The sequence below is a fragment of the Equus przewalskii genome, chromosome 15 (genome assembly GCF_037783145.1).
Source record: "Equus przewalskii isolate Varuska chromosome 15, EquPr2, whole genome shotgun sequence".
Lineage (NCBI taxonomy): Eukaryota > Metazoa > Chordata > Mammalia > Perissodactyla > Equidae > Equus > Equus przewalskii.
The window spans coordinates 68,938,520-68,966,481 of NC_091845.1; the positions used below are offsets into that span (position 1 = coordinate 68,938,520).

The window sequence follows — 27,962 nt, forward strand, 5'->3', positions numbered from 1 at the left end:
GATTGGCTGCTGCCCGCCAGTTGCCGCGCCCCGCCCCGCCCTCACGCACCTCGGTTCCGCCCCTGGGCCCTGCAGGGATTGGTCCTGGCGGCCCCGCCCACGAGACGACGTGGGTCGTCGGGACCCCAGTGGGGAGCGCCTCGGGCCATGGCCGGTGTGCGCAGGCTCCAGCTGGAGGAGGCCCTGGCACTGGGGTCTGAGTGGCGGCACGCGTGCCACGCGCTGCTCTACGCGCCGGACCCAGGGCTGCTCTTCGGCCGCATCCCGCTGCGTTATGCCGTACTGGTGAGGAGGGGCGCGCCCGGCCACTCCCCGGCCCCTCCCTGCCACCTCCCCCGGGCGCCCCCGGCAATCCGTGCTCCCCTCTCCCGCAGATGCAGATGCGCTTTGATGGGCGCCTGGGCTTCCCCGGCGGCTTGGTGAACAGGCAGGACGGCAGCCTGGAGGATGGGCTGAACCGCGAGCTGAGCGAGGAGCTGGGCGAGGCTGCGGCCGCCTTCCGGGTGGAGCGCACCGACTACCGCAGCTCGCACGTCGGGTCCGGGCCGCACGTCGTGGCCCACTTCTATGCCAAGCTCCTGACCCTGGAACAGCTGACTGCAGTGGAGATTGGCGCACCGCGCGCCAAGGACCACGGGCTGGAGGTGGGGTTAGCCCGGGAACCCCACCCCCATGTCCTCCCTGCCCCCAACAGCCTCTCCCCCAATTTCCCAGTGCAGCTGGGGTCTTGGTCTTCTTTCATCTGGGTAACTGACCACAGCCAACCTGCTCTGCCGGCGAAGGTCTCTCCCCTCTCACCCCTTTACTGGCCTCTGCAGCTGTCTTTTTAGAACACACCCATCCAAGTCTCCCTTCCGCTCCCCATTGATAATGGCCAGGCCTTGACCCTAGCCTGGCCATTTTTCTTGGGTAGGAGATTCGGCCTGATACCTTGTGGGGAAACCTTGGCACTTAGGCTAGGGCAGTAGGGGGACAGATTGTGTATGGAGGTGGTCCTCAGACTTTGGCAGGTGTCAGAATCGTCTGGTAGGCTTATTAAACAGGATTGCTGGCCCCGCTCCCAGAAATGCTGGTTCAGTGCGGGAGGGAAGTAAGGACCTGAGAATTTGCATTTTTCAAAAGTTCCTAAATGGTGCTGATATGGCTGATCTGGGTACCATATTTTAAGAACTCCTGGTCTAGGGCCAAGCATGCATGCTGGAGGCAGGAGCCACTACAGGTTTAGTGATGTGGGAAGGGGTCGCATTTATGGAGCAGGGTAGCATGGCTTGGGGGTCGCATTTGTGGAGCAGGGTAGCATGGCTTGGCTCATTCATCTGCAGAGAGCTGGGCCCACTAGGCTATGTTAAGGTATGAGTCCCTGGGCCTAGTTCTGTTGTAATTAGGAGTGAGGCCTCTGATCTGGAAAGTTCTGGCTGGGATGAGCTACCGGGATTTCCAGTGTCTCCTGTCTCCTTCCTTTCACAGGTGCTGGGCCTGGTGCGGGTTCCCCTGTATACCCTGCGGGATGGTGTGGGAGGCCTGCCCGCCTTCTTGGAGAATTCCTTTATTGGAACTGCACGGGAGCAGCTGCTGGAAGCCCTCAAGGACTTGAGACTGGTAGAGTCTGGTTCTCTCTCGAAGGCTGCAGGCCGTAGGATCTCAGCCCCTCCCTAGAGGCAGCCCTCATGGACCCATGCTGAGCTCAGGACACTGGTATTGGGGAGAGGGGGGAGGAAAAAGGGAATGTTTTCCCTTCTGGGCCTGGGCCTGATAGATGATAACAGATTAAAAAGATGTATGTACAGTATGTTCTGAGCAGAGGGCTCCCCCAGCAACTCACGGCGTCAGGGGCAAAAATCTGCAGCTCATCCCAGGGGCCCTGGCAAATTCTCAGAGCCTGCCTCCTCCCTGTACAATTGCACACACACAACCTGGCAGCCCCCACACATGTGACAGCCTGTGCCCTCACACAAGCTGACACCTCCCCACCCCCACTCCCCGCCCCACCCTCCCCAGTTTAATCAGGAAGTGGCATGTCACTATACCCATCTCCTTGCTAGGGAGGAGTGTCTGGACCAGGGAAAGGTCTCTTCCCACACTCCTGCATGGCTGTTCTCCAGGGTCTAGCCCACCCATGCTTGTTGAGACAGAGAAGCAGAGGACCCTTTTTCCCCCCGAAGGTGATTGCATCCTTGCCTGGGGGTTTCAGTATACCCTTGAAAGGTGGCAGAGGGTCCTAACCAGCCCCCTGCCCTCTTCTCCTGAAAGTGAATAGGAGTGAGGAAATGGCTTGGTCTCCTTGGACTGACCTTGAACTTGAGACTTCTAAGTCCTGTGCATCTCCTCCAGGGCTTTCATCTTTGGGACCCCTTAGACTCTGGGGACATCAGGAAACTGACTCAGCCCTGCCCTGACAAAAAGAGCCTCCTAGTAAAGAAAGGCTTATGCTGGGCCTCCAGGCCCTTCACTTCTCTCCACAAGTAATCCGTATGAGGTACTGGAAGTCTAAAGATGACAGAGCCATTGGCCTTGCTCTCCATGGGTCAGGAAACTTGTTCTTAAAAGGCAAATAGTAAATATTTTAGGCTTTGTGGGCCACATAGTCCTTGTAGCAACTGCTTAACTCTGCCATGTCAGAAGGAGCAAGCGACAATACGTAAATAAATGGGTGTGGCTGTGTTCCAATAAAACTCTATCTAATAAAGGAGCTAGCCAGCCTGTGGGCCATAGTTTGCCAACTCCTGCTCTAGAGAAGAAGATAAGTGATAATTTTAATGATGATGTCTACTTATGTACTTTATTTATGTCTGTGTTAAGAAGCAAATAAAGGATTGGTACAGGTCCTGCCATGACATTTTTGCTTTTAGTTAAGGTGGTCTGGAAGGGCCCTCTAAAGAGCATTTAAAGTCAAGGATGAGAAGGATGTAGCCAGGTAGGTGTGTGGGAAGAGTGTTCTAGGAAGTAGCATGTGTTAAGGCCCTGAGGAAGAATCTTGACAAATTATCCCAAAACAAAGCTATGGGAATTGGATTCCTTTTCTCAGTTGGGGGAGGTGGGCAGGGGAGTAAACAAAGAATTTGCAGTCATCTTTAGTTTACCAGAGTATGGTCTAGAAATGGAAAAAGGCCAGCATAATTAGACTACAGGAAGCAAGGGGAGGTGAAGCTGGAGAGGCAGGCAGGAGCTAGATGGTACAGAGCATTATAGACCATGGTGAGGGGCTGGTGGTGTGTGGAGTGCGGACTGGAAGGGAGAGGAGAGGAAGTGGGAGACGGGAAGCTGCCACAGTAGTGCACGTGGGAGGTGTGGCGATCTGGGCCAGGGTGGCCGCGGAGGTGGAGAGAAATGGATGCGGTTGAGAGAGATGGTGGTGGTGTTGTTGACAGGACCTCTGATGGACTGGTTAGAGCGTAGGGAGAGGGAAAAGAGGATTCAGGGATGACTTTTGGTTTATGTGTTGAGTTATTCAAGTTGTAGATGAAGGAAAAGCCTGGGTTGTGGGGGACAAACTTTTGCAGGGGACAGAATCAAGGTCATTTTGGGCTTGCTGAGACAAATTTGAGATAAAGATGGTGTAGTAATTTATGAGGCTGGATGAGGTCATCCAGGGAGAGAGAAGAGAGAAGAGGACTTGGACGGGGCCCTGAGGAAGCCCAGCCCTAAGAGTTTGGGGAAGGGGCAGGACATGTTACAGAGGACCAGGAGTGGAGAGGAAGCTGCTTTAAGGAAGCGGACTATCCCAAGTGCTTATGAGAGTTTCGGTAAAATGAGGGCCTAAGTGTCCATTGGATTTGGTAGCGTGAGGTTTTCTTTGACCTTGATGGGAGCAGTTTAAGCAAAGGATGGGAGTGGAAGGCAGACTGGGGTAGACTGAGTGAATGGGAAGTTACGGGTGGGCAGTGTGAGAAGTTGGTCCTAAAGGGATGTGAAGAGATGACGTGGTAACTGGAGAGGGCTGTGGGGTCATGGGGCGTGTTTCTGGGGGCAGATAGAGCATGTGTGTATTGATGGGAACAGTCGAGGTGGAGTGTGGAGAGAGGCGGTGTGGGCAGGGGGGAGCGGGGTTACTGAAGGGCACAGTCCACAGAAGAGAAGGGATGGGCCCTCGGATGGGAGGAGGGACAGCCCTGCAGCATAGTGGGCTCAAGGAGAGGATGGGAAAAGTGTAGAGGATGAGGAGGGCTAAATGAATGGTGGGATGATGGAGTTTGAATCTCTTCTTGGTGAAAGGAAGTGAGACCATCAGCTGGATGTGGGTGGAGGATGTTCTCAGAAGGTATGAAGTAGTCATTCATCTTGGCGTTTAAAGAAACAGCAGAATGGCAGGGCAGGGTGGAGCTATGAGACCGTCAGTTTAGAGTAGGAATCTAGGCACTCACCTGTGTCGGGGGAGTGTGCACACACACACGCATACATGTTTTTCCCCCCTCGTTGGTGTTCAGCTAGGATGAAGACACTTGATGCAGAGTTGGGGTTTTGCCAGAGGACTACAAGGAAGGGAGAGAGAGGCAAGGCAGTTAAGATTACAGGAGAAATTATAATGATGGACAGCGGGGTATTAGGTTTAATCTGAATAAGATGGGAAATGAAGACAGGAGATGACTTCAGAGGGTCAACAAATTGGAAGTCTCGATGAGGTAGAACTCCAACATGGTGTGGGGTTGGGAGGTGCATTTGGGCCAGAAAAGGGTGTTTTTGAAACTGAGAGGTGGAGCAGTCACAGGTAAAGTCAAGGTGCACGTGGGTGATGAAGCAGAAAGTGATAGATGGACAAGGTAGTGCGAGCTAGGAGCCACCATCCTCCGTGAGCAAGAGGAGTGACCAAAGGCCAGTGACAGCTGTCAGGAGAGGAAGGTGGACGTGACAGAACAGCAGGGGTCTCTGGGGAGAGGGGCTTCTGAAGGCGGGAGGGGAGAGTAGCAGTCTGCATGGCAACAGAGAGCAGCGTGGGCCCTGGTGTCAGTTCTTGGCCTTTGAAGGGGGTGGGGCGGGTGAGCAGCTGCGGAGATCAGGTAGATCCCCAGAAAGGTGAGTGATTCTGTCTTTTTTTCTCCTAACCTCGCCCCGATCCTTTTGTAAACTCTATCTAGACTAAACTCAGGGAGGGCAGGCTGGAGGGGATGGACGCTTGAGGGCCTCCCAGGGCATGGCCTGTACCACCTTCCTCTGTGCTTCATATCACATAGCCTGCTGCTCATCTCTGCAAGGGAGGCGAGGACCCTGCCGCCAAGAGAGATCCAAGTACCTCGCCATGATTGCCCCGCTAACAGATCCCTTCCCTCCGGAGCCAGTCTAGGCGGATCTGCACCAGGCTCACTCTCAGGTGGACTCTGGTCCAGCCTGGCACACATCTGAACAGCACCTTCACAGTGTTTCATCATATGCTGCCCGGGCGTTCCAGCAACAAGTCTCTTCTTGCCTCATGGCACTTCTGTCGTCAGCTTACTTTTTCATTTATGCAAATCTTAATTTTTTATGTCTCTGGTGACTGTTGAGGGGGACAGTCCACGACTTCCCTGTATCATCCCACAAACATACCCTCCCAGTCAGTAGGCCCCCTCTCGGTGAGCCGTCTGAAAGTGTTCACGTCCTGTGGCTTGAGTCCATGTCACTCGCCTCCTCCTTCCCAGCAGGCAGGCAGGCACAGGCAATACGAGCTCAGCCTCTGGTTTTTCCCCCTCGCCCTTTACGTCCTGCTGCAGGATCGGGAAACGGGGCGTGCTGCCCATGGTAGATTTCCTTGGCCTTGTCAAAAGCAATTATGGGGGAAGAGAGGATGGAGGCTTGGGAGCAACCCTCACCCCCCCACTGTCTGCCATGGAGACCTTCACCGAGCACTTGACCGTCTTATCTGAAATCCTGGGTTGTGGCCCCTGTGGTGAGGGTTAGATGAGTGGGCGCTTGGGATCCGGCGCTGTCCAGCACCGTCTCGGTACTTGAGGCCGTCCGTCCACATCTCACTTGCTGCTTGTCAGCACGTTTCGTTTCCTGGAAGGTGAGTGGCCCAGGCTCCTTTGTTTCTGCCTTTGTTAGCATAGTCAGCAGGATGCTCAGGCTTCTCAGTTCTGTGCTGTTTCCTTGAGGACGCCACTGCTGGTGCTGAGTTAACGCTTTTGGGCCCCACGCTGTCCTGAGCCAGAGTCTTCCTTTCTTATCAAGTTTCTGGCAAAGCTCTTGCTTTTAGGCAGAGACATCTGAAGAACGAGTGGCTCCCTCCTTCCCCACTTACCTGGGCTTTCAGAGACTGCTCAGTGTAACCGACCCGGGCAATGGTGAAGGGGAAGGGTTGTTTTCTGTCAGTTTCAGTTTATTGCACAGAAAACAGATTTTTTTGAAACCTTCAACGCCAAACAGACAAATGAACAGGAAAAAAAAATAGAGGAAAAAACATCTTATCTTTGAAATTGGTGAATGGCGTCAGAATTTGAGGCAAACTAACAGATGCTGGGCCTTGCCCACCTCAGAGGGGGCAGAAGAGCAGGAGGTGGGGGATTGTGTTGAAACACAGTCACTTCTGAGGAACAGGGACCAGGGGCATGGGCAGGGCAGAGGAAAAGGAGAAACACCCACCACGGACTTCAGGCCACAGAAAACTCCCTGAAAGTGAAACCATGTGGCCTTGCCCCTGCTCCCCCACTTCCTATCTGATTCATCTGGAATGTGACCTTCATGTCCCCCCAGTGGGAGAGGCAGCCTGGCAGAGGCCAGAAGGGCAGAGAGATGAAAGCACCTTGCAGGCATCTCTCACACTTGCAAAGCAACACTAGTGAGGGGCATAGGACTCGCAAAAGGAAGCTCCTCACGGAACAGACTGGAAGGAGTCTGTCTAGGCTTTTCCCCAAAGTGCCAGCTCACCCTGGTGCAGAGGTGTGAACTCAATCTCCCTCCTGCCCCCATGGGTTCTGTTCCGCTCCTCAGGCATTCCCAGCTGATGTGGCAGATACCCCTGCCTCCCCCCTCCTTCCACTCAGGGAGACCAGCCCTGGGCCGAGTCTTCAAGAATTACAAGGAGGCTTGGGAGAAACCCCAGTGAGGACGGCTATTTCCCACAGGCCCAGTGCCCCACTCTCTTAAGGCCGCTGAAGGGCAGACTGATAAATCCACAACTTCTTATTGTGCAGGACTTATTCCAGGGTGGGGATTCCGGCAAAGGCCAGGAAGCAGGGAGGGGCGAGCAGGTGAGTGAGCCTGTGCTTGTTTGAGGGCAAAAGAGTGGAAGAATTGCTTCCAATTAAGTAAACAGGAAATGACAATGTGGGGTCTGTTCAAAAAAAGGACATGAACACTGGATGTAAATGATAAGGCACATGCTCTGGAAGATTTATTCCACCGAACAGAAGCAGTGTTTGCTCAGGGAATTTGAGGGGAACGTGGACTTGGGAATGAGATGAAAGATAAGCGAAGACACCGAATCAGCCGCAGCACCAGAACAGAATTTAACGAACTAGATCTCTCTATTAGAGAATTTAAATCACACTAGAACAGCAAAGAGCATCATCAACGTGGGAAAAACTGCCACTGTTAGGGAGAGCAAGCTTAAGAAAATACCTAGAATGCAAAATGTACAAAACAAGGAAAGTGACCAGAGAGACGATGGTAGACAGAGCAATCAGATGCTGGAAACCCAGAGTACTGTTACTTGATAGAAGTAAAAATGTTAACAGGCAGCCCCTAGAACGTTCCATACCAAGAGTGAACGCTAAGGTAAACCTGCCTTTGCGTGATCATGATGAGTCAAGTGGGTTCATCAGCTGTAGCAAGCGCACCCCTCTAGTGCAGGATATTGATATGGGGGAGACTGTGCATGGGCAGAGCAGGGGTATGTGAGGGGTCTCTGTACCTTCCTCTTAATTTTGCTATAAACCTAAAACTGCTCTGAAAAACAAAGTCTTAGATATTAACAGACAGGACTCATGTAAAATGAACAGTCTTTTAGGAAACAAGAAGAAAATTCTAAATGGAAAGAGACAAACCTGCAGGTTGGCAGGACTCACTATGTTCACGGGAAAAAAAAAGATGAAAACTGAAAAACAACACTGGGATGTTTTTCTTTCCAAGGACGTTTGTAAGGTAGGAGGATTAGTTCACTTACAATAGCAAAAACTTCCTTTCTATCGAAATAGACATTCAAGGGCAAAAGCATGGCTATTATCCACGTACTCCATCTGAAAATAACAAAGGTGTTTCTTAGCAATCTAAAGATGAATTGAAATAAACAACTGATCAGCAGGAAAATTGCGTAAGAAACCTGTGAGGTGGTTATTAACTGCGGTTAGTTACAAATTTACTGCTCAGTAATTGTGTGAATGATGGCTGTAGAATGATACAAATGCTACCAACTGAGGAAATATCCATAAGGTAAAAATGAAATAATAATTTGGTTAATATGCTAGCTCCTAGATCATTCAAGTAAAAGTTAGATAGGATGGGGGAGGAGGAAACATGAAAATGTACTAATTTTACTGGGGAAAGGAATCAGTACTATTTGGTTTCTGAAGTTGATAAGGATCTCAGATTGGATAAAAACATGAAATTTTACTATTTCAAGGGACATGCCAGAGCAATTTGATTCGGTTTGAATATGAAAGGATGCGCAAAGAATGCCAGGCAATTACAGTCAAAAAGTAAAGAACTCCACAACTAGAAGGACCCACAACTAAAATATACAACTATGTGCTAGGGGGACATGGGGAGAAAAAAGCAGGAAAAAAAAAAAGTAAAGAGTTGCCGTAATATTAATATCAAAATTCACTGTCAGAAGCATTTTGTGGAACTAAGAATTGTTTAATTCATCAAGAGATTATTCACAATGGTCACGTGTATTTCACATTACATACAGCAAAATCTACTGGTGATGCAAGGAGAAATTGACAGAATAGTACTGGGAGACTAACATACACTCCCTCGGTCCTTGGCAGATAAAGTGTCATATACAACTACGGATTCTAGGATATAAAGAGGATGACAGCAATTAAACATTTTGGCGGTGCTTACTGTGTGGCAGGCACTACTCTAAGCTTTTCTCAGATATTAACATATTTAGTCCTTAAAACGACCACATGAGGTAGGGGCACTATTGTTTCCATACTCCAGATAAAAACGCTTACGCACAAAGGCCAAGAAAATAATAAACTTCTGCCTAAAAGATCAATTTTGAACTCCGTAACTTGAAGTTGAGGATACACCTTTAAAGACCCAGGGAACATTTATCAAATTAGTCACATATTGGGCCTTAGAAAACCCAGTAAGTCCTCTCCAGTAAGTTTATGGAAACCCAGACCAAAAAAGACTCTAAAGAAACAAGAAAAGGATTCAGGAGTAGGTATGGGACCTGTGCCAGGAATATTATATGTATTTCAGGTGTGCATCATTTTATTTTGATTTCTGTATAGACTACAACGTGTTCACCCCTAAAAGTCTAGTTTCCATCTGTCACCCTATAAATGTCCCCCTTTACCCTTTTCGCCCTTGCCTTACTAGTTCTGTCTTATTTTTAATGTTACTTCCTAAGGGAAGCATCCCCTGGCCTTGATCTTGCAGACTAATTTCCCTCATACTATATAGAAAATGATAGTATAAAATTGGATAGATGAGTATGCAACCCCCAAAAAGTATGAAAGAATATTATAAAGGCATGCCAGTAACTAATTAATTGTAATTTTATGGGTTTTGTCATGTTTGCGGTATTTTTCAGTTTTTTAAAGTTGTAATTTGTTGTGATTTTACATAATCAACATTCCCTTTGGTTTCTTTTTTCTGATTTTTTTTCTTAAAGAGCATTCCCCAAATTATATAAGATTCCGGTCCCACAAAAGCTGTCCTGCCCGTGTGTTGAGGCCTGACAGCCCTTGCCATCAGGATGGAGTGAAGTGGGGCAGGAAGCAGCTTTCAGCCATCTCACGCTCTGGGAAGCCCCTGATCCCAGGGCCGAGACCCAAAGAGAAGGCTGGGGTGTAACTACACAGGAAATTAACTGTCATCTCTTTGACCTTTTTTCAACTTCTAGAGTTAACTCAAATTATTCCTTATTTATGCAATAGATGGTAAATTATCAAACTTTTCTATTCTAGAACTTAGGGATGATGAAGAATAGGATAGGGAAGGGAGAGGCATTGAATCTCTCTGAGCATCAAGTGTCTGTGAAACAGTGGTCTCTGAGCTCCAAGCCTTTCCCTGGTGCTGGTGTTCTAGATGGGTGTGTGGAGGATTTGATGACCCTAGGCCAGTTGTCCCCCATGGGAGTGGCACCGTATCCCCAAAGGGTGGGTTCTAGTTACTACTGCCATGTAACAAATCATCCTAAAATTTAATGGCTTAGAATAACAACAATTATTTTATCTTCCGCGGTTGGAATCAGATACAGGCTGGTGCTTGAGCAGCTAGGGGCAGGCCAGGCATCTCTCTCTCCCTTCACATGGTCTCAGGGCTGCTCCGTGTGGACTAGTTTGGGCTTCTGCACAGCGTGGCTGCCTTAGGGCCATCAGACTGCTTACACGGTGGCTCCAGCGTGAGGATTGCAGCATACTGCACACGGCCTGAAAACTTTTGGAATAAACGTCAGCAGCTTGGGAAGAAATCCCAGAGACGAATGTGAATAACTCAAGAAATGATGCAATACCATGTCTCTTTGATGACACAGAAGTCAGTGTTTTGAAGAAAAATACAGACACCTGTGACCCCAAGTTGAAAAATTATTCAAAAGAGCTGGACACCGTACAGAAGTTTTAGGAATATCAATCAATTTATTATATTTCCTTTCTGTGTATGCACGAGAATGATCTATAATAAAAACCTGTGTCTAAATAAGTCAAAAAACCTTTTTAATATATAGAAAATTTTTTAAAAACTACTAAGTGATAAGCCAGCATTGTGTATGGCTTAATGGCAGCATTTTTCTTTCTTAGAGGTACGTAAGATAATAATGCATGCTGCAGTCAATGATGTCTTGGAGTGTGTGAAATACTGAAGAGGAGAAGCCTCATTTTTCACCTGGGAGGCATCTGGAGTCATAAGTGACTTCTAAGAAATACCCCTTGGGATGTAGCAAGGTCTGAGAGCTGAGTAGTCAGAAATGCCAGTGATGGAGCTGCACTGGCTCATCCGCTGCCTGAGCACCAGGCAGAGAGCAGGACAGGGCCGCGCTGAGCATGGAAACGAAGAGGTGAGGTCGTGGGGAACAAGCAATGCTGCGGCTCGAGGCGTTATTCGGGCTGGTGGGGGCGTGATGCTGGGCGGAGGCCTCCCCAGCGTGGACCAGGAAGGAGGTTCTGAGGTGCAAGGCTTGCAGAGTGAGGGCCTTCTGCCTGTTCATGCCACTGATGACCAGACCAGCCTCAAGTCTCCTACGAAAGGGCCTAGAAGGGCCCAGCCACGTGGGGGAGGAGTTCACAGGTGGACATGGAACTGTCCCAAGAGACGACAGGCTGGCAGTGTGGGATGAGCTGCCTGGCTGAGAGGGGCACAGGCATAAGCAGAACCTTCATGGATCTGTTGCTTGTGGAAGAAGTTAAAACTGCATTTGGGTTTGTGATTGGGACAAATGTTTCGGGTGGAATAACTCAGCCACTTGAACCACACATGGGGACTCTAGCTCCTTGTACTTTAACATCTGTTCAAATATTGGCTTCTTTACCCCATTTCCCAAACTAAAATCTGTGATCTTTGAGGCAGCTCCAACTTTTGGGGACAAAGGAGCTGAATGTTTGAAACTGGACACACGGTCTCCACAGGTATCAGGCACCAGCTCTCAGGCACTGCAGGGGAAACACCGATCCTCTTTTTAGTACCATATTCGTTACATGAAATGCTGTCCATTCCCGGAAAGGCCCACTTGCCCGGGCCACTCTCATGCTTCCTTGTCCTTCAAAGCTCATCACTCCTTCAGGGCTCTTTCAGCCCCTGCCTCCTCTGGGCTGCTATGGCAACCTGAGCATGCCTTCACAACAGCAGCATCCCACTGGCCAGGATTCTTCCTTTAAATTGTTTTTGGCCCTAATAGAGCACGACTTTATATCTCCAGCGTCTGGCTTGTTGGTCATAAAGTAGACTCAGTTAAATACTCAGCAAAATGCTTATTAAATGCATGCTTCTTGAAAAGTCTTTTCCCTTATCAAAGTTAAGCCTGTAGAAGCTCATTTTGAATATTAATACATATTAATTCTTTTCCAAAGAGTTTTTTCACATTGTGGCAAAATAGTACTGGACTGGCATTCAAGTCTGTTTTACAAGTGTCATGGTCATGTGACTTTGGGCAGGATCCCTAACTTCACTGGGCCTTGGTCTCCCTGTCGCCTGTGAACATCTCAAGGATGCCCTGTATCTTGCATTAGTTAGCACAGTGCCTGGTACATAGTGTGTGTTAATAAATGTTTGTTTAAATAAATTAATCTGTAAAATGAATGAAAGGATTAAATAAATTATCTCAAAGCTCCCTCTTTGGCTTCCTAATAATGCAAAGAAACACTTCCCCTCCCTCCATCCAATCAAAACATGTATTGATTCCTAATCCATATGACAGAGTTGAACAAAGTAAGCTTACAAAGCTGCTTGGAGGTATCCTAGCAACTTATTACCATGGCAACACACTTTCTAGTCATCAAATGATGGGTACAGTAGAGAGGAGCCTACCTAATATACATATTGAGGTTTGGAACTCAAGACCAGCCTTACTGACTATTATGTGATAATGTTTTAGTGGTCCCTGGAGAGACGTCTCAGATCCTCTTCCACCTGTTGGCTGATAACTGAAATTCTATCATTCATCTCCAGAACTCATCATTCTGGGCTTTCTAAGAACAGACCTTTGAAAGCTCCTAGAATTATCCAACTGTCCGTGCCTTCATATTTATTTTAACTGAGATTTGAGCACCTGGGTGGTTCTGATTGAATTTCTTACTAGGAGTGGGAAACTACATCATAGTTTTATTTCAGAGACATTTGTAAGTAAATGCTGCTTACTAATTATGTGAGATCATCAAGACGGACAGGTAGAAAAGGGTAGGTAAATTCGCTGATAAACTTCATGTCAAACATCCTAAAACAAGCCCATCTACTTTTTCTTGATGACAATCAAGAAAGAGAAGCCTTTTGAGGATGGCCGTATAGAGGCTGTTGGCACACCCCAAGCTTCTGCGGACCCCTTCATTGACTAATGGATGGTAAGGTGCTTTGCGTGTCCGATTGCCTCATTGATGTTGGACCAACCAGGCGGGTGCCAGATCTAATTCTGGTTCTGCGTGACTTTCCAAGCTTTTACTGCTTATTCACCATTCACAGAGGCTGTGCACTGCTCATGTACGAGCTGCAAATTCAGGATTCGGATTCTACTTCAGATGTGAAGGAAAATCATTTTGCTTAAGTAAGATCATCTACCTTGATTATGCATGCCACTACAGGACATTGTGGGCTGAGCGCTCTGTCATGAAATGCAGAAAGGCAAATACAATTTTGGGAATGTAAATACATTTCCATTTGCTGATGAACATTGTATTATTTATGAAGTTTTTGTTGTAAGTAGCAGAAGAGGCAATTTAAACCTTTTTAGCTCATATACCTGGAAACCTGAGAAGTATGTGGATTTCAGGAATATTTGATCAAAGTCTCAGTGACTTAGTTTTATTCTCTCACTACACTCCACTGCGGTATAGTGAGGGCTCTATCTCAAGGCTGATTCCCCTTATTTGTATCCAAGAAAGAGTGTTTAGCTTTGCCATGATTAGGCCATCCCAGACCAATCCCTGTGGTCAGAGGAAGGCCATGAGCTAGCTCATAGATTAGGCCTTGGAGACCTAAGTCAGTCACTGTGCCAAGGGGAATTGGACCAAGTGAGGGTCAATTCTATTTGGATTTCATGGCTGCTATTCAATGAGGGAGGGAAGAAAACCACAATGTCCAAACCGACAGTAATGGTGACCTGGAAGGCAGACCATTGCCTCTGAATTAAGTACATAATTATTTTTGTCAATCAAAGTGTAAAGGGGACACAAACGAAAATTATATTGTTCTGCCTGATTTCAAACACTTCCCTGTAATTGCAGGATTTATGTGAAACCATTGTTTCTCCTGGGCAGCTTTCCCACTTCTACCCCATATGCAATGAGAGCTTGAAGTTTGAAATGGATTTCGTAGCTTATATACCGCGGTCACTAGGTGCCACAGCCAATCTTGTGTCCGTAGCTTTCGTTGTTCAGGATGCTTGGACGGAGAGAAAGAGTCAGACGGCCTCTCGTTTCTCTGGCTCAACTGTTCTCCTTGGAGTCAAAGCTGAATACTCAAGCCTCAGCAGCAACATCTCAAACGGCCAATTAAAAAAAAAAAAAAAACACCCTTACAAATTAGGCTGTTCTCCAAAGGGTGTTTCAAAACATTTATTTGCTTAAGTGAGCTATAAAATTAGTAATATGGTTAGGACTCAAATTAATGGGCTGGTGTAGCCTTGCGAGTTTATTTCATAGGCTTTGCTTGGCCAGAACATTTTCCATTGATTCTTGTCATCGCTCAAGCCAATATGTTATCAGAGCTTTTACAACTTACAAAGCACCACACTGCTTCCTCCTGAGGATCTGGAGGTGCATTCTAAACGCTATCACCCTAGATTCCCTTGAGATTGTGTGTGTGTGTGTGTGTGTGTGTGTGTACATATGTACCATATGTGCTCACTTATGAGCAAAGAATTGAGTGTCTACTATGTATCAGGTACTTAAATCTAAATCATTTTATGTAACCTACAGAGTCCCATTATTCAATATGAGTCCCATTGTACAGATAAGGACACTGAGGCTTGGAGAGGTTAGATGATTTTCCAGCAGTCATAGAGCTATAAGTAGCAAAGCCTGAATTGAACTCAGATCTGCCTGTAGTCACAGCTCATGGTCTGACCACCCAAACTTCACTGCCTCATTTCCTCTTCAGGACTTGAATTGTTACATTTTCCGTTTTTCTTTTAGCTTTGCCTCCTTCCCTGTCCACCCCTCCCCCGCTGAACTCTATATTCATCGACTCGATAAGTATTTCTTGAGCACCTCGTATACGGCAAACACTGTTTGAGGTGCTAGAGACACAGTTGTGAACAAAAGAGACACAGATCCCTAACCTCAGGAACTTACATTTTCGTGAGAATAGTCCAGTCATCTGTGTCCTGAGCTCCCACATTTCCACCCTAAATAGCCTGTTCCTTTCAGACACTCAGTAAACTCAGGGCCTTTTTCCCAAATGCTACTTGCCCTGAGATATAACTCAACATCTCAAATTCCTAAGGGCAGTGGGAATGTGCCTTTAGTCTTCTACTCCAAGACACTTTTTGCTGCCCCCTTGTTTTAGCTTCAGAGAAGACATCGGGGTCCTGAATTGGCTGCTTGCCCAGTGGCATGTGGGTATATGGGCATTGGGGTGTCCAGTGAGTCAAGAAATGGCTGTTTGGACTCAAATGGCGTCACAGGTCCAGTTTCTGGGAGGGGCAGGTTCTGAGCCAGAGATTTGCAGGCAAGACATTTGTTGAGAAGTGCTCTGAGGCACAAAGTGGGCAGAAGAAAAAGCTGAACTACTATGCAGCCACAACAGCGGCCAATCCCACATGAGTTCTGGAGCCAGAATGACCTTCAGAGTCATCTCTGATTGGGGTGAGCGGGCCAGGCCTTTGTACCCCAACGTCACCCAGTTATTAGATACAGCTGCTCCTGGGAAGAGAGTGTGACTATTGGTGAGGTGGCTTTCTCCAGCCATGGTAATTCCCAGATGGCATCTCAGCTGAATGTTGGCTGCTGTAGGGGATCAGAATTTTCCGTCCCAAAGTATGTCTCTTTGGCTTGATTATTTTTAAGAACAAAAGACTCAGGAAGAAGCTCTGACCTTCCCCCTCTGCCGAAAAGAACTTAAGACAGAAGGCCCGTTCCAGGAAGGCTTATCAGTGTGGATAACTATGTATAATAAGGACTAGGTGTGGTAGACAGGGAGGAACTTAGCAAGGCCCGTTTGATCAAAGTCCTCCCCATATCTTCTTGTCTTTGCAAGGCATGGAAACATATCAAAATATGTACTTTAAATACGTGCAGTTTGTTGTACATCAGTTATATCTCAATAAAACTGTTAAAAAGAAAACAAAATGAAACATTGACAAAATAAGAAACAAATCTGATAATGTCACCCTATTTAGCACATTTCAGTGGGGTTTTCCAATTCTTAGAGGGTAAAATCCAGTGTCTATAATGTGGCTTGGAAGGTTTGCATCATCTGGCCATACTCAGTCTCAATGCAACCCTCACCATGTCCAACCTCCCAAATACGGGCCCCAGACATCCTGAATTTCTTCCAATTCTTGAGTCCTCTCCAAGCATTTGCATCCTTTTGCTTCCTGGAACATTCTCCCATGCTCCACTCCTACACACACACACACACCCACTCAGACACACACACATTTCCCTGGATAATTGCTTCAGGCTTCTGCTTAGATGCTTTCACTGACTGTCTCCCCCCACCTCCATGACCAGGTTAGGAGCCCTCCTGTGTGCACCTCTAGTGCACAGGGCTTTCTATATCTTAGAACTTATTACTCTGTCTCATAAGTGCCCATTTACTTCTCTGAAGCCCCTCACATCCTATGAGAAATCATGAGGACAATAAATGTGTCTATCTTATATATCATAGCTCCACTACCTTGAACATTGTCCAGAATATGGTGTGTTTGTTGAATGATTTAATAAATAAATCACTGGGACATAGATGATCCTGTCGATGAAAATAATCCATAACCAATCTATAAATGAAAATTTGGGTGAGTTTATTCTGAGCTAAAATCTGAGGACCATGGCCCGGGGCCTTTCTTCCCGAAGGAAGAAAGGGCACCAAAGAAGTGAGGTACACAGAGTGGTTATATACCCCCAAAGAGGATGCTTTACATATGATTGAAATGTCCCTCCCACAACAGTCACAAGATTGCCCTGTCGGCACAGCACTTGATGGACACAGCAGGTAGTGGGTCTGCTATCTCAGAGGGCATAGCAGGAGGCAAGTCTATTGTCTTGAGCTGGGTGGTCACAGGTGAGCGCAGCCATCAGTTCCTAGCCTAAGGAAAGATGCTTAATCCTTAAAGAAATGCCAACGTTGGGAGGGGGAGGGAAGTTGCACCTTTATCTCAAGGGCCTTTGTTCTTGCCGTAGGGAATGTCTAAAGCAGATATACAATGCATGCTCGGACGGCCACGGTCAGGCCTTTTTGGAAAGACAAGGTCAGGCCGAATTAGGTTTACACCAAATGGCTTCCTCATATTCTCCAATATATGCTATTACTTGCCATTTTTATTTGTCAATCCAACAGTATATCTTAACCACTAAACTTAAGGGAGACCTCGACCAACCCTGTAAAAGGGGGAGAGGCAGCAGAGTAGGACAAGGGCTCAGCCTCCAGCATCAGGTAGACTTGGGTTCAGGCATCAGCTCTGTCGCTTAGCGGTATAACCACGTGGAAGGTCCCTAACCTCGCTGTGCCTCATTTCACCTCTCTGTTCAATGGAGATAATGATATTTATCTCACTGGGTTGTTTTGAGGATTAAATGAGATAATCTGTGTAACTTGAGGTCCAGTGCTTACTTTGGCCAAATAAATGTTGACTACAACTAAACAAAATAACATTATAATCATTAAGAACAAAAGGAACAAAATAATAATAGAAGCCAGTCATATAAATGTTTCTGATGTTACCAAAATGGGGAAGCCAGGTTAGGGTTAAGTAGCTTACTTAGTCAGTGATGGCTCAAACGTACAGCTCTGCCCTTCAGGCTTTCTGTCTCGTTTTCCTGCAGTGTTTCTTTGGTGAGTCTAAGGGCATTTAGGTTTGAGCTTCATGCTTTAGGGCCTTTTGAGTTTCTGCAAACCCTGCTGAAGTAATACCCAGAGGTGAGGAGTCCATAGGAATGTTCCATCAGGAAGGCGACATCAGTCTCAGCTTACGTGTGAGTAAGCCCCTTGTAGTGGAGGCTGTGGTGTGCTTCCCAGACGCACAGTTCCAGGCCTGAAGCACTCATTCCCCAGCTTCTAGATGTGTTGTCAGTGTAGGGGAAGAAAAGTGTTCCTCTACACTCTAGGTTCTTCTCACTGGTCTAAGAATTAAATCGACATGAGGCAGAATAACAGGAGAAAATCAAACAAATTTAACAGCACGTATACGTGGGAGAAACCCAGGAAAACTGAGCAACTCACCAAAATGACCGAGGTCACTACCTTAAATACCATCTTCAGCTAAAGACAAAGGAGGATGGTGGGGGTAGTGGTTTGGGACTTCAGAGGGGAGGAAGGCAATTCACATGGAGTTGGAAAAGCAAATGTTCGGTAAACGTATCACTGAAGGATATTAAATAGGATGACATTATCAGATTTGCTTTTTATTTTGTCAATAAGTTTTATTTCATATTCTTTTTAACAGCTTTGTTGAAATATAACTGACACACAATAAACTGCACATAGTTTATAAGTTTCCACCTATGTATACACTGCTGAGACCATAAACACTACAAGAGAGTGAACATATACAGCACCTGTGAAAGTTTTCTCCTGCCTCTTTTTTAATCCTCCCTCTCTGCTCCACTCCTATCCCCAGGCAACCACTGATCTGCTTTCTGTCAGTAGAGATGAGTTTTTATTTTCTAGAGCTTAATATAAATAGAATCATAATTTATACATATTCTAAAGAGTACACATGTATGTATTACATTAGAAAGATCATGGAGAATGCCAAGTAAAGAATGGGAAAGAGGAGGGAAAGACTGGAGGCCCGTTAGTGAATTGTTAGCTAAAGTAATTAACTCCTTCGGAAAGGGGCAGTGCTTTGAGCATGCTCTGTTCAGAGCATCACCAAATGGCAGAGCTTAAAGCCAGCTAAGTGATATGTGATCATACCCCGACCCCACCCTCCATTAGTCAGGTCCTTTGTTTGCAAGAGACGGAAACCCAACCTGAGCGGTTTTGAGCATGCATGCATGTGCACACACACACTCAAAATTTTATTGGCTCATGCACCTGAAAAGCTCAGGAGTAGCTGGCTTTAGGCATTGATGCTCAAAGTACCTGATTAGGACTTGATTTTTCTTGATCTCTCAGCTCTGTTCTCCTTCAAGTCACGTAATTACCATGTTCTGTTGTTGTTACGGTGAGGAACATTTAAGTTCTACTCTTATAGCAACTTTCAAGTATACAATATGGTGTCGTTAACTACAGTCACCACGCTGTGCATTAGATCCCCGGGACTTGTCTTATGGCTGGAAGTTTGTGCCCTTTGACAACATCTCCCCATTTCCCCGCCCCCCAGCCTCCTTAGAGTATATTTATTATGCTTATTTTAAGCTCTTGCTTCATAAGTTCCAATCAATGTTTATTGTTCCATTTGTCGTCTTTAGGTGGACAGTTATTTTGCCTTGGAACTCATTTTCCCGTTTTAAGCTACCTCTTTTAAGCTACCTTGCTTTAATGTTTTTTTTTTTTAAGATTTTTTTTTTCCTTTTTCTCCCAAAGCCCCCTGGTACACAGTTGTGTATTTTTAGTTGTGGGTCCTTCTACTTGTGGCATGGGGGATGCCACCTCAGCGTGGCCTGATGAGCCCTGCCATGTCCCCGCCCAGGATTGGAACCAGCGAAACCCTTGGCTGCGGAAGCAGCGCGCTCGCGAACTTAACCACTGGGCCACGGGGCTGGCCCCATGGTGATGCGTTGTGAGGAAGAGCTGAATCCATCCAGGTGAGGGGAAGGGATAAGGAGAAGGGAAAGTCGAGGCCCCAGGGCAGATCGCTCCAGACACCACAGAATTCCGCAGACCATTGCCTCTGGTGCACTCTACCAGGCGACTCCTGTGAACAATAGTCTCCTAGATTAAAATCTACCATCCCAGGGAGTGTGAGGACAAGGAGGTGAATGAGTGAATGCCAAGTATCAGCTGGTCAGCCCTGTTTTCATCAGCTCCTCACCCAGCGGGTCTTTTGCAGTCGTTTTATAGACCCTGACAACACGGCAACCCGTGCATGCTGCAGGTTCTGTGGCCAAAGAGGCTCTAGCCATTCAAGGCCAGGAGCGGAGAGGTCAGCGTAGAACTGCGTGCTTCCTCAGCCCGTCCTCTCTGTCTGCTCTGCCGGCAGCTCTCTGCCCCAGGCTGCAGCCACCCACCTCCCACGTCCCTGCTCTAGCAGCCTCCCATCTCCCCAGGGGGTTCTCACAGTTTGCAGGCTTGCTGATAATCCTCTCAGATGAGTGCTTGCATCTGCTTCTATAGCTTTTCTGGGGCAGATGGTGGAGGGAGCCAGCAACCCATGTTCATACAGCACCTTGAGAGAAATAGGAAGAGGCCGGACACATTCCTTGTAGACACGCTTCTCGTTTGACAGCAGAACCAGTGCGCCGCTGAAGACCACTTCTCTCTGAACAGGAGCGATGGCAGGGCAGTACAAGGAAACGTGGTCAAGGACGGCTGCTCTTTAAGGGAGAACAACAATATTAAATTTCAGCCTCTATTTTCTCCTCAAATTAAACCTAAGTTAAATCTTCTCTTAGGTAATGACTCAGAAACTCTGAAAAGCATTTAATAATAGCTCTTGATAATTCATCTGAATATTTTACTCTAAAGTTGCCTGTCTTTGAGGAATGTTGACGTGAAACTTTGGCTTCTAGGAAGCCCTGGCAAAGGTCTAAGTACTCATTGCTTTGCGAAGTGCTTATGATCATAGTCATTAATAATTGTATTTCTCTGTGCTCTGCCAGAGCAGTTGGACTTTGCGGAGACACTTTAGAATAAAGCCATAAATAGATAAGTAGCTAAAGACTTTAATTAAGCCGCTTACAATAAAGTACCATTTCATTCTTTTTTTACTCCCAGTGTCTACAAACTTTAAAAAATAGTATTTGAACTAATTGCTTGGGTAGATACCAAAGATAATCATTTGTAGAAATATATTATTAGATAGAAATAAAACTCTAAGATTCTAAAATGCATTTGATGGCAATGCTTCAGTTTGAGGCATTTCGTCAATGATAGAACCTAGAAGGTTCTTGGCCTGGTAGCGCTAAGCCTGGCCTGCTACCAACTAGCTGTGTGACCAAGGGCAAGTTGCTTCCTCTCTGGGCCTCAGTTTCCTCATTCATTAAATGAAACCATTGGAATACATCTCTGAGGTTCTTTCCTGCTCTAGAATTCTTTAGCATCTATAAATGCTCAAAAGCATCCATACCCTGAATACAGCAAATAATTTTTATCAATTGCCCACATTAGTAATGTTTCATTGATGTTTTCTCTAACATTCTATTATAAAAATTTTTAAAAATACAGAAAAGTTGAAAGAATTGTACAGGGAACACTATATGCCCACCACCTAGACTCTAACATTAACATTTACTTCGCTTGCTCTGTCACGTTTTTATTCATCTATCTATTCCTTTGTCCACCTATCACTCCATCATAGTTTTTTGATGTAATTCAAAGTACGTTGCAGCTACCAGTATACTCCACCCCTGAACATTTTAGCATGGCTAGTATTAGCCAGAGCTTCAACATTTGTTAATGGATTTTTTTTTTGTCCCCAAATCCCCAAAGTACATAGTTGTATATTTTAGTTGTGGGTCCTTCTAGTTGTGGCATGTGGGACGCCACCTCAGCGTGGCCTGATGAGCCAGGCCATGTCCAAGCCCAGGATCTGAACCAGCAAAACCCTAGGCCGCCGAAACAGAGCACACCAGCTTAACCACTCAGCCACAGGGCCAGCCCCCTGTTTATGGTTTTTTTTTTAAGATAAAGCTTATGTATTGTGAAATGCACTAATCTTAAGTGGCAAAGGCATAAACTTGTGTAACCCAAACCTCTGTCAAGATAAAGAACATTAACATCACCCCAGAAAGTTCCCTCATGCACCTTCCAGCCAATCCCCACTCCCACCACCCACCCTACCGCCATAGGTTAGTTCTGAATATTCTACAACTTCATATAAATGGAATAATACAGTTTGTCCTCTTTTGTGTCTGGCTTTCGCTTAGCATGTTTTTGACATTCAGTCACATGGTTGTGTGGAATCAGTATTCTTTCCTTTTTATTAATAAGTAAATTCTACTGTATGAATATGCCACCGTTTGTTTAACCATTCTTCTCTTGATGACACCAGGCTAGTCGACTGTCTGTTCCCTCTCCTGATATCCACCCTTTCTGACCCATTCCATGCTTCAACAGATCCATTCCTGGAAGATTGTGAGTGGAGAGTGCTTTGGTATATCAAACCCAATTTGCCCACTGGCTTAGGCCAGAGCTTCTTGAGGAGTGCTTCACACACTGGTGAGCCATAAATGGGGTACAAGTAGCAGCCTTGTTGATGCCCTGGGTCCACAGGGTGGCTGGGCCAAGACTGGGGTAGCTGACAACTGGAGTCCCCCACACAGTCACCTCAGGATCTGAAGTAACCTTGTCCACTGTACAAATATCATTGTTATGAGTGCCGTAATGTGAAAACCTTTGGGAAGCCCTGGCTTAGGCTTATAAAATAAGAGAGACATCCCCTACAGAAAAAGAAATGGAGATGTTATGGAATCACACTTGCGATTTCAGCAAAATTTAAATAGACGTGTGCATACACACTGTATATTCAAAGGAAAACTTTCAGAAGAAATAGGAAAAATCCTAAAACTATGTGATCGTAATTCAGAAGGAAAGCCTGAAAGAGTGTAGCAGCTTTCATGGGGGAAATGGGAGAGACAGCAGGGGCTCTTCTCCCCTTACCTCTGAGTGTGGCTAAAACGGAAACAGCCAGTGAGTTCCAAATGTCATTACCAGAAGCAGTCTGCCCTTTTCTGTCCCCTTTCTCGCCTCATGGCACCTCTTTCTCTCCCTTTTACAGACTGCCTGGTCCACTTCAGAGAGCACGAGAGGACCAGCTTTGAGGCCTAGAGACTAGGCTCTCCTCTCAATTCCTCCAGTCACCAACAGTGCAGCTTTGGGAAGTTAAAGACAGGAATAAAAATTCCTATAAAATGTATACCCTGCCTACTTCTAAAAATGACTTCTGAGACAACTTCAGACAAAATAATTTTTTCAGCATAATTGCAGGATCTTCTTGATGTCTTTTGTTTTCAAGTCATGTCAGGCACAGAGATTATCAGAGAATGAGGCATTTTACAGCTGCCAATGTCCAGACATATCATCTGATTCAACATTTTTATTTCACAGATATGAAAACCAGGGTCCAGAGAGTTACAATTACCTCTGAGAGTTGCAAAGCTGCATTGAACCAATGAGTCCAGAATCCAGATCTACTTGAAAATTTTGCATTTGTTCCCCCCTCTATCCCCAGCCTTGCTAGATTTAAACAGCATTTGTTGTATATTTTTAATCTTTGTTTCTGACTGCCCAGCACATGAAATCCTTTTTATTTGGGGGAGCCCTCCATTTTATGGCCACTTCCCTGAATGAAGCTTAAAGTGCTATGTGGAGGTCTTGCTTTCCCAGACTCCCTTGCAGCTAGGGTCCAGACATGTGATCTAGCCCCTGCCAATCTGATACACTTAGGCAGGACTTTCACTCAGGAACAGAAGGGAAGCAATTGCCCTCAAACAACATATTTGGCCTCAGTGGCTTCTTCATCAGAACCAGTAGGGAGGAATCATCTGGGGTCTGCCCTTTAGGCCTTGAAACTGATCCTCCAGACTTCTGAACATTTTTGTGAGTCCACCGGTATCTATGTAGTAATTCCATAGCCAGAGTCTTCTATTACTTGCAACTAAGACCCTTGACAAGTACAACCAATAATATTTATATTTGCAGATACTTATCAAACATGATGTGCTAGGAATTATTCTAAATACTTTATATGGATAAATTCACTTAATCCTCACAAATAAACCCATGACATGGGTACTATGATCATGCCCATTTTACTGGTAAAGAAACTGAGGCACAATGAAGAAAGCAATTTGAGGTTTATGTAATTTGTCCAAAATTTTTAGCAATGAAGTAGGAAGGCCAGGTTGTCTGGATCTAAATTTGAGCTTTTCATCAGTACACATACTGCTTCTCCACAATTGTTTTACTGATCATATAATAACTATTCATCATAGAACATTCAAACACTATAGAAGAGTGGAAAAAAGAAAATACAAATAAACTGCAACTCTACTGCTCATAGAAAACCATTGTCTATAGCTGTACTGGCTATTTAAATTTAATTAAACTTAAATAAAACTAAAGATTTAGTTTCTCAGTCACACTGACCACATTTCAAGTGTTCAATAGCCACATGTGTCTACTGGCTACTGTCTTGGACAGCACAGATATAGAACATTTCCATCACTGTAGAAAGTTCCAGTGGACAGCGCTGAGCAGTTTGGTAGCCTTTTTTCATAGTTCTCTGGGACAATGAACAAATACATGTAATTTGTTGTAAATGGAATGATATTTTGCATGCTGTTTTTATTGTGGGACTCTTTTGTTATTCTCTCTAATCTACCGCTGATTTTTTTTCTTGCATTGACCCCTCCCTTCTCTTCTCCCTGATAAGTCAGGTGTGTATCAATCCTTATATGCCTTTCTCTAAGCTCTTAAGTCACATATTCACATGTAGAGGGCCTTGTCGTTGTTGGTAAACACTTTTAGCCCTCTTGCTTTTTCACTTAATAAAACATCATGGGAATCTTTCTAAGTCAACCAACATAGATCTTATTAGTGGCCATGTGGAATTCCATGGTTCAGATATATGATGAAATTTTGATGTGGATTCAGCCTCTTTCCACTTTTTTCTACCTTAAACAATGCCCCAAAACATTGCTGCCCACAGCTTCTCATGAATTAGGCTTTGATTTCTACAGAATGGATTCCTAACAGTAGGGTTATTGGATTGAAAGATATATTTGTGTTTAATTTTCAAAGCTATTTCCAGATTCTTGCCCAAAGGCTAGAATGATCCCCATTTCCTCCAGCAATGCATCCTGACTTCTCCTTCCCCTTCTGTGTCCCTTTACCCCCAAACACCCCAAATTCTGGCTAGCATTAGATGCTATCACACTTCTGGATTTTTCCAGAATTATGGTTGAAGCGTAGTATCTCTCTACAGTGGCGTACCAAGGATGGCATGGTGAGAGCAGCTGCCCAAGGTATAAGCAATAAAAGGTTGCGCTGTATGTACAGGATGTAAAAAAATAAATAAAACTGACTAAAAGTCAGTTTGCTGCTGCTGCTTTTTTTTTTTTTTAAGATTTTATTTTGCCTTTTTCTCCCAAAGACCCCTGGTACATAGTTGTGTATTTTTAGTTGTGGGTCCTTCTGGTTGTGGCATGTGGGACGGCACCTCAGTGTGGCCTGACGAGTGGTGCCATATCTGAGCCCAGGATTGGAACCAGCGAAATCCTGGGCCTCCGAAGCAGAGAGCGTGAACTTAACCACTTGGCCATGGGGCCTGCCCCTTCAGTTTGCTTCTTGATATCACCACACATAGGCCATTCTAACAATGTTAGTGACAACATACTCCTCCCCTCAAAAATCTTTTGTGGGCCTAAATTCTAATCTATTGCTGTGGTTATTGTTGAATTTTAATAATACGTATAAGCTTCAAATTATACTTCAAAAGTATGCAATTGGCCACGCACACAGACCCAGCTACCACATATGTTTATTTCAAAAATAATTTATAATGGTTCTCAATCATTCTAGCTCACTTCAGGTGCAGCTTGTGTCTGCAGCCCCTGTGGTACCATACGTTCCTGTGCTTACACAGGAGAGTCAAAATAAACCAGGATAGCTGGATGCAATTTTTCTTTTTTGAGACAAAAAAAGAAAAAAGAAATCCTTTCCAAGAGAATCAGCCCTGAATAATGTATTCTAAAGCACCAAGCTTTCAAATTGTTTCTTGGAGGGTGTGGCACAGAAATTGTGGAGAAGGCTGCAAACAATGCAACAACTACAAAAAAGTAAGGAAATAGACAGTCCCATAGAAAATACAGTCAAGTTTTGAAGAACGACAGGAAAAATGACAAAAGGTGCTGGTCTTATATTGCCAGAAGAAATCAAAAGGGCAATCTTTGAAATGATCATTTTCACCAAGAACTAGACACTCTTTCTAAAGCAACGGATCAAATAATGTCAGTGTTCACTATCCAGTCATTTTCTCTAAATTCGGTAGAAGAAGAAAATAGAAATTGATGATGAAAATCATCATCTGGTGAAAATATTTCACTGGAAATGTTTCAGCTGCAGAGACATTTGAAACCACTGAGCTCAATCCTGAAGAAACAAATGTGTAAAATGTTGCAATTTCTGGACTTTATTGTAAAATGGGATTTTTTTATGAATATGTCAAATATATCTTTATGGTTAAGACTTTTCCTAATGATTTGTCTGTTACTTTGAGCGAAAGAAAGTTTTCAAAATTAAAATGAATAAAAACTGTCTTCTATGAACTTTAAGTGAAGGTAGATGGACAGAGCTGGCTATGATGTCTATTTAACATGAATACGCAAATTTTGACCAAATTATTGACATTTGCAGAAGGCTCAAAAACAAAACTATAATGTTACTTCATTACTGAGATGGAGTAGGTAATTTTTTTCTCCTTTCTTAAAAATTGCATTCATATAATTTTGAAATACCAATCATTATTTTTCCAGCATTTACTGTTTGCATTTTCTTTGTGATCATTATTATCATTAGTATCATTTCATGATTATTACCAAAAATCTTTTTTGAGGTAGAGGAAGATAGAATGTTATAAAATGATTAAAAAGACAAAAATAAGAGGCTGGCCTGGTGGCGCAGTGGTTAAGTGAGCACGTTCCGCTTCAATGGCCTGGGGTTTGCCGGTTCGGATCCCGGGTGCGGACGCGGCACCGCTTGGTAAACCATGCTGTGGTAGGTGTCCCACATATAAAGTAGAGGAAGATGGGCACGGATGTTAGCTCAGGGCCAGGCTTCCTCAGCAAAAAGAGGGGGATTGGCAGCAGTTAGCTCAGAGCTAATCTTCCTCAGAAAACAAAATGACAAAAATATTCTCAAACAGCTAGAATTGGCCTTGAATAATAATATCCTGATACACTGAGCTTTATAATTGTTCCTTGAAGGTTGGCGCAAAGAAATTGTGAAGCCACCGTGCACTTGGGGGCCACTTGGGGGCATGAATCAGCCCTAGAGTGACCAGTTTCCAAGTAAGAGGCGGGAGAGCCCAAAGGAGCCATTACTGATTCAGCCCTTGGCCGTTTCTCTGCAGCAGCCACCAGCGCTTGGGCAGGCGAGGCTTAATCTCGGAGAAAAGCCCCTGTCTTTCACTTGCATTTCCCTGACTACAGAGAAGTCGTGCATCTTTTCGTGTTTCTTGGCCATTTGACAACCTTCTTCTATAAATTCCCCATTCCTATTCTCTCTGGGATGCTGGTACTCCCCCTGCTTGGGTCAGGGACCCCTTCGAGAATATGATGAAGCTTATGGATCCTTTTCCTACAAAAAAAACCACCACACGTTCTCATTTCTGCAGACCTTTGCACCCAGCCTCAGGGAGCTCAGAAAACACCCCTTCCTCATTTTACAGGTACGGAAACTCAGGCCCAAGATCTCGGACTAATTTGGAGCAAGTTCCCTGCTCTCTGAGCCTCGGTTTTCTCGTTAGCAGAGTAGGAACAACCATGCTTAACTTCACAGGATCAGCTTCACAAGATTAATTAAATGAGTTAATGTCTAAACACATTAGGCTAGAAGTTCCAAAATTACTGCCAGTTTTGACCTATAGATCTTATTTTTCTTTTCTTTTTTCCCTCACAGAGTATTTTTTTTAAACTTTGAATTAGTTCTGATACTTAAAAATTGAGAGTTCTCTTACACACACACACACACACAAATCCACAGTTCTGGCATCTTTTAGAAAACCGGAAGCTCCAGCAATACTGCACCCACCTCGTCTTGTGCTAGCAAGGGGCCGGGCTGGGGAAGCTGGGGTCCCTCTGGCGGAGGCCTTGATCTGCAAGTGCCCATTGTTCTCAGCGCTCTCC

The 27,962-nt window shown here is 45.3% G+C and overlaps 1 protein-coding gene and 1 long non-coding RNA gene across 2 annotated transcripts; one reads left to right on the forward strand and one right to left on the reverse strand.

The window, feature by feature from the left end:
* The first annotated feature begins 58 nt into the window (after positions 1-58).
* On the forward strand, positions 59-2,824 carry NUDT16 (nudix hydrolase 16). Its single transcript, XM_008522845.2, has 3 exons — positions 59-285; positions 375-644; positions 1,468-2,824. Exons 1-3 carry the CDS (start codon positions 148-150, stop codon positions 1,654-1,656), a joined length of 597 nt encoding a protein of 198 aa, XP_008521067.1. The 5' UTR covers positions 59-147; the 3' UTR covers positions 1,657-2,824.
* LOC103552689 (uncharacterized) lies at positions 2,680-27,962 on the reverse strand. The gene is made up of 3 exons (XR_545298.2): positions 27,868-27,962; positions 20,177-20,432; positions 2,680-4,469 (listed from the first exon to the last, which is right to left on the reverse strand). It is a non-coding gene; the product is annotated as an uncharacterized lncRNA (long non-coding RNA).